This window comes from Tenrec ecaudatus, chromosome 16 (genome assembly GCF_050624435.1).
Source record: "Tenrec ecaudatus isolate mTenEca1 chromosome 16, mTenEca1.hap1, whole genome shotgun sequence".
NCBI lineage: Eukaryota > Metazoa > Chordata > Mammalia > Afrosoricida > Tenrecidae > Tenrec > Tenrec ecaudatus.
In genome coordinates this window covers 84,740,003-84,746,002 of record NC_134545.1, presented here as the reverse complement: position 1 = coordinate 84,746,002, position 6,000 = coordinate 84,740,003, and the positions used below count along the sequence as shown (strand labels likewise).

The window sequence follows — 6,000 nt, the reverse complement described above, 5'->3', positions numbered from 1 at the left end:
AATATTTATGGGAATAGACAGCCTCATTTTCCTCCCATGGAGCAGCTGATGGGTTTGACCCACCGAGCTTATAGAGAGCAGCCCAATGACTGCCAGGGCTCCTTAGCAAGAAATGGTAAAGGCGCTACTGTTTGTTGATTGCCCATGATCCAGGCCATCTATCAGACTGGTCTGATTGGATCAGAGCTGGCTTCAGAGGCCATGGTGTACCTTGCACTTCACAGAATCCAGTCACTTTTGTCAAAATATTTGTAGATTTCACCAAATTTCCATCAACTTTTTAGTGCATGGTGTTTCTAGCCTAAGTGGCATTTGAAAGGAAGAGATCGACATGAAATAAATTTCCAGTAGAGGGAAGAACATTGATTTCCAGTGCAGATGATGAATGGATAAGAGTTTCTGTCTTATCTCGGAACGAGGCATAACTTGAAAGGTGGTGGGGAATTGATGATCCCACTAGTAAGAGGCTTGAGGGGCAGGTCCTGAGGCGCAGTGACGGGCTTCAAGGAAAAGCTCTGCAGGATGGCGGTGAGGAAGAGGAAGAGCTCCATGCGGGCCAGGCTCTCTCCGACACAAGCTCGTTTCCCTGGAAAGAGGAAGCACCTCGGCAGCTCGCTTACGTAACACCATTGAGGACCTACCCAGAACCCCACATCTGCTAGAGGACAGTTAACCGGCAAAGCATCACAAATTGAAACCCTCTAAAGAAGTTTACACAACTTCATCCAGTGATTCCCCTTCTGAGAACTTCTCTGCAAGAAATGGAAATTCGTGTGAGGATGTCAGTTGCATCCATTGTGTATGATACTAATGAATTAGGTGAAGCCCGACATCCATGGATGGATGTAAGAAATTATGCATCCATTTCTGAAAGAATATGTTTACAACGGACAGTTGTTTAGTCATGGAATATTAGTAAAAGCACTTTATCAAATAGATCAGGACTACATTTGCTTCTATAATATACATCTGTTGTATGCAGGAATAATTACTTGAAGTATACGTAGTAAAATAATGTTTATCTCCATAAGGTGAGAGGGCAGAACTTTCTTCTCTCTCTCTCTTCTGCATCTTCCATTATTTTTTTGTTGTATGGTTATAATTTCTGTAGCTCTAAATAAGAGGATTAAGGTGTGTGGGGGGGGAATCATCAACAGGGTACAAAGAATAACAAGGGGAAAGATTGTGTGCCACCAATCCTAAATTGGTTGACATGGCGATAGCGACAAGGAGCTACTCAGCTCTGGTCCAGAGGCAGCAGGGGTATGTGGGGCTCTGAAGTGTAGAGAGAAAGAAAGAAGATGAGGTGACCAAGGTCCCCTCCATGGCCTCGAGGTCTCAGAAACAGAAAACTCACACAGTTAGCCACTCTGTTTTGGGTAAGAAAGACGATTTTACAAAAAAAGGTCAATAAAGTTTGCAATGGCAGTTCCCTTGGTCATCTGGTAATACGTACCCTCTCCATTGGATTGACTTGTTATTTGTTAAACTGTCATTATGTTCAATTGTTAAACCACAACCTAGTCCCTGGGTAATTTATCTGATCCCATTGGATGGAGGGGCACAGTGGTTATGAACTCAGCAGTCTTGCCGTGGGGAAAGGCTGAGGTTTTCTGCTCCTGTGAAGAGTTTCAATGTCTGAAACCCACAGAGGCAGTTCTAGTTTGCCCAATAGAGTCTCCATGGGTCAGTATTGACTCGATGACAGTGAGTGGTTTTATTGGTTAGAGACTTAAATGGCTCTATCTAAGTTTGGATGGTAAGATTTTGAAATGATTGACTTTGCAATCATCCAATGAGATGTAATGAATTCAGTGGTCTAGAAATGGTCCACAGGGTCCATGTATGGTATGGGGGGTTATTTGTACTTACCAAGGGAAAAGGGCACAAAGTAGTCTGATTTCATGAAGTTGCCGTTTTTATCCAAAAAATGGTTCGGGTCAAACTTCTCTGGATTAGAAAACTCCTTGTCATCAAACAAGACTGAAGACAGTACCGGAAATATAGTAGTGCCCTAGAAGCAAGAAATGCAGAATGGACAGGTATTTGATTTTACTTATCCTTGATTCAGAGACAAGCTTAAATTCTTAACATAGTAGGTATAGGACGGGTGAGTTCTTTCAAACTTTTCTGGTGACTCACTGTCTTGAGTTATAGCTTACTTTATAGACACTATCATATACATTTTATACATGATCTCACCTAATAATAAAACCATTCTGTTATAAAGGAAAAAAAATAGGAAAGCCTTTTAGAACACAACGGTGTGATTGAATTTAACTCAGTCTTTGCTGATTCTCTAAGAGTCCATGGTGCCCCTGTTGGACAAGGGGTGGACCATCAACCTAAAGGCCATGGTTTGAACTCACTAGGCACCCTGCCTGAGAAAGACTATCTGCTCCCATAAAGATCCCAGTCACACAAATGCTATATTGTTAGGATCTACTCTACTGAAGTAGTAGGAATGACGCTTATCCAACTGCCTCTCTGGGACCGTGTATATATTCTCCTTACAAGCTCCTGAGAGTGCATTAAGTGCTAAGTGCCATAAACCTGAGAAAGAGGTTTCTCCTCTGGTTAAGTTAAGGCCTTATGGAAATACGCTCTGGGGGAGGACATTTTGGCAGAGCTGTCTTTTGTACAAAGTCGATGGGAGGAATATTTCTTTTTTTTTTTAATCATTTTATTGGGGGCTCGTACAATTCTTATCACAATCCATGCATACATCCGTTGTGTCAAGAACATATGTACATTTGTTGACATCATCATTCTCAAAACATTTGCCTTCTACTTGAGCCCTTAATATCTGCTGCTCATTTTCCCCCCTCCCTCCCTACTCCCCCCTACCTCATGAACCCTTCATCATTCATATATTATTATTATTTTGTCATATATTACACTGTCCAATGTCTCCCCCCGCCTCCTCTGCTGTCCCTCGCCCAAGGAGGAGGCTATACGTAGATTCTTGTAATCAGTTCCCCCTTTCTACCCCACATTCTCTCCACCCTCCAGGCATCGCCACGCTCACCACTGGTCCTGGAGGTGTCATCTGTCCTGGATTCCCTGTGTTTCCAGTTGCTATCTGTACCAATGTACATCCTCTGGTCTAGCCAGATTTGTAAGGTAGAATTGGGATCATGAGAGTTGGGGGGAGGAAGCATTTAAGAACTAGAGGAAAGTTATGTGTTTCATTGTTGCTACCCTGCATCCTGCCTGGTTCATCTCCTCCCAACAATCCTTCAGTAAGGGGTGTCCGTTGACTACCATTGAGCTTTGAGTCTCCACTCTGAACTCACCCACCTTTTCAATGATATGTTTTTTTGATGCTTGATACCTGATCCCTTCGACAGCTCGTGGTCACACAGGCTGGTGTGTTTCTTCCATGTGGGCTTTGTTGCTTCTGAGCTAGATGGTCACTTGTGTATCTTTGAACCTTTAAGACCCAAGACGCTATATTTTTTGATAGCTGAGCACCATCAGCTTTCTTCACATTTGCTTATGCACATGTTTGTCTTCATATATAGTATCAGGGAGGTGGGCACCCACTGATATGGTTTTTAGCTCTTTGATGTCTGATAACTGGTCCCTTCTGCACCTTGTGGTCAGACAGGCTAGTTTTCTTCTTCCATGTGGGCTTTGGCTTCTCAGCTAGATGCCCACTTGTTTATCTTCAAGCCTTTAAGACCCCAGATGCTATCTTTTGATAGCCGAGCACCATTAGCTTTCTTCATCACATTTGCTTATAAACACATTTGTTTTCAGTGGTTGTATGAGAGGAATATTTCTTTGTGACAAAACTGTAATACAAGTAAAGATCTTGAGGCTAGCCTGATATGAACTTTCCTAGACCACTTAAACATTTATATTAATGTTTGCTTCATGAAATGAGCCCCTGGTGCCACAAGGAATCCTCACACGCTCTTGAGATGTCTCCTTATAGCTGTGTCAACCCTAACGCTAGCTCTAGCCCTTAACTGTTAATCCTTAACCCAGGTGTTATCACTTTAGCCCTAACCCAGACTTAAAGCTAAACCAAGCCCAAAGCTGAGCACTAACCCTAACCTAGCGCTAAAATAAATAAATAAATAGCAACAACAAAAATAAATCTGTGTCAACTTCCACCAGGGATGCATTATGAGCCCAATGAAAACTATAGCATATGATGAAGAATCCCTGTACGTCATTCCTAAAATCAACTACTGTATGATGCTGCCCCTTTAAGCGCATCACCCAGTAGAAGCCCAGTCTGCATTCCTCACCCGTCCACAGGTGACCTCAAGGAAACCGCCAACTGTCTTTGTTTTGTGAACCGTGTCATCTGTGTGAGAAAGTGTTCGTGGACGGCCTCAGTTGTCGATTGTGTAGACCGATGCCCTCCAAGTCGGGTGTGATCGCTCTGAGCACATTTCCATAGGCTGAGTGGATTCTTTTCTCCAGCCATGTAACACATGAAGCTGTCCATGGTCATGGGTAATAATCAACTGCTGGAGAGGAAGTGGAGTTTGCAACTCGCACGGTGTCCTGTGGTCTTTCTCGTTATTGCTGCCTCCCTTACAAAGAGCTCGATTTTATTCTTGCCTCAAATCCTCAAAGCTTACTTCGGGGGGAATTTCTTTTCTTCCTGGACTCAGGAGGGACAGAGAGACTTGGAGTTTTGACTCCGTTGGAATCCACTGAGTCACGTCCCGGAAACATTTTGTATGTGTGTGTGCCGAAACCCAGGAATGAAGCAGGAATCTTAAAGAACTAGGGGATAATTGTGTGGCTCCTCAGTGTCACACTGCATCCTGGATTTATCCTCTGTTCTGTGAGGCCCTTCTAAGAGGGACTGTCCAATTTTCTTGCTGGTGGACTTTGAGTCTCCACCATGTCCAGTTCCCTTCATATTCATTTGGATGTATGTTTTTTGAACTTGTGATACCTCTTCCCATCAATACCTCATGATCACACAGGTTGGTGTGCTTCTTCCTCCATGTGGGCTTCATTACTTCCCTGCTAGATGGCTACTTGTTTAACCCCAAGCCTCTAAGACCCCAGACACTATAGCTTTTGATAGCCAGGCACCATAAGCTTTCTTCACCACAATTGCTTATGCACCCATTTGGTCTTCAGTGATCATGTTAGGAAGGTGAGGATCATACATTGCCACATTATTACAACAAACTATTCTTGTACAGAGGTAAGATTTAAGTAGAGGTCCAAAGTCCATCTGTTTCCTTGTTGCATTTACATATGTACATACACATATATATGTTTATACATAAATGCACATATATATTCAGTTTTGATTTTTTTCCTCCTACCCTACTATTATGCTTGTATGTTGCTCACCTCTAAGCAATTCTTCTCAGATACAATTTGATTGACAGACATGCCCCCCAAAAGCCACACCCTCCTCACCGTTCATTTTAGAACTCTTACTATTCCCCTGGACCTGTAATTGTGGGCTCCCCACTCACCTCCCTGCCCCCTTCTCCCCTCCCATGCCCCTCAAGAACTGTTGGTCCAGCCACTGTCTCCTTAAGACCGCCCATCCTGCTTTCTTGTATAGATCAACACCAAAAACAAAAACAAAATAATAACAATCATAAGTAAAGAGAAAAACCAAACCAAAGCAAAAAAAAAAAAAAAGACAAAGAAAAAACATCAACATACAGATATCCACCAGAGGAACAGGGGTCATGACCTAGGGCCATCTTCTTGTTGAAAACAGTTTCCCATAGGTCCCATGGAGCTTTCAATGTCCTTCATCGCACCATCATCCAAAGGTAGCAGGGTTTTGTTTTTTCTAGTGTTCCATAGATAATGGACAATTGTAATATGCATCTGAAGCAGTTGAAAACACCATGGCTTTTGGGTCAGGTGCACATGAGTCCTCAAAGTGACATCTCTGCTTTTCAACACTCTAAAGCAGCGGTTCTCAACCTGTGGGCCGCCACCCTTTGGGGGTCAAATGACCCTTTCACAGGGGTTGCCCAATTCATAACTGTAGCAAAATGA

The 6,000-nt window shown here is 43.1% G+C and overlaps 1 protein-coding gene across 1 annotated transcript in view; it reads right to left on the bottom strand.

Annotated features, from left to right (window-relative positions):
- Positions 1-404: 404 nt before the first annotated feature.
- Positions 405-6,000, bottom strand: part of LOC142428878 (cytochrome P450 2C23-like) — a 39,292-nt gene continuing 33,696 nt past the window's right edge. The window contains exons 8-9 of the mRNA XM_075533777.1: positions 1,873-2,014; positions 405-586 (exon numbers count right to left, since the gene is read on the bottom strand). Coding sequence (XP_075389892.1) covers positions 405-586; positions 1,873-2,014 — 324 coding nt within the window. The remainder of the gene's footprint in view (positions 587-1,872; positions 2,015-6,000) is intronic.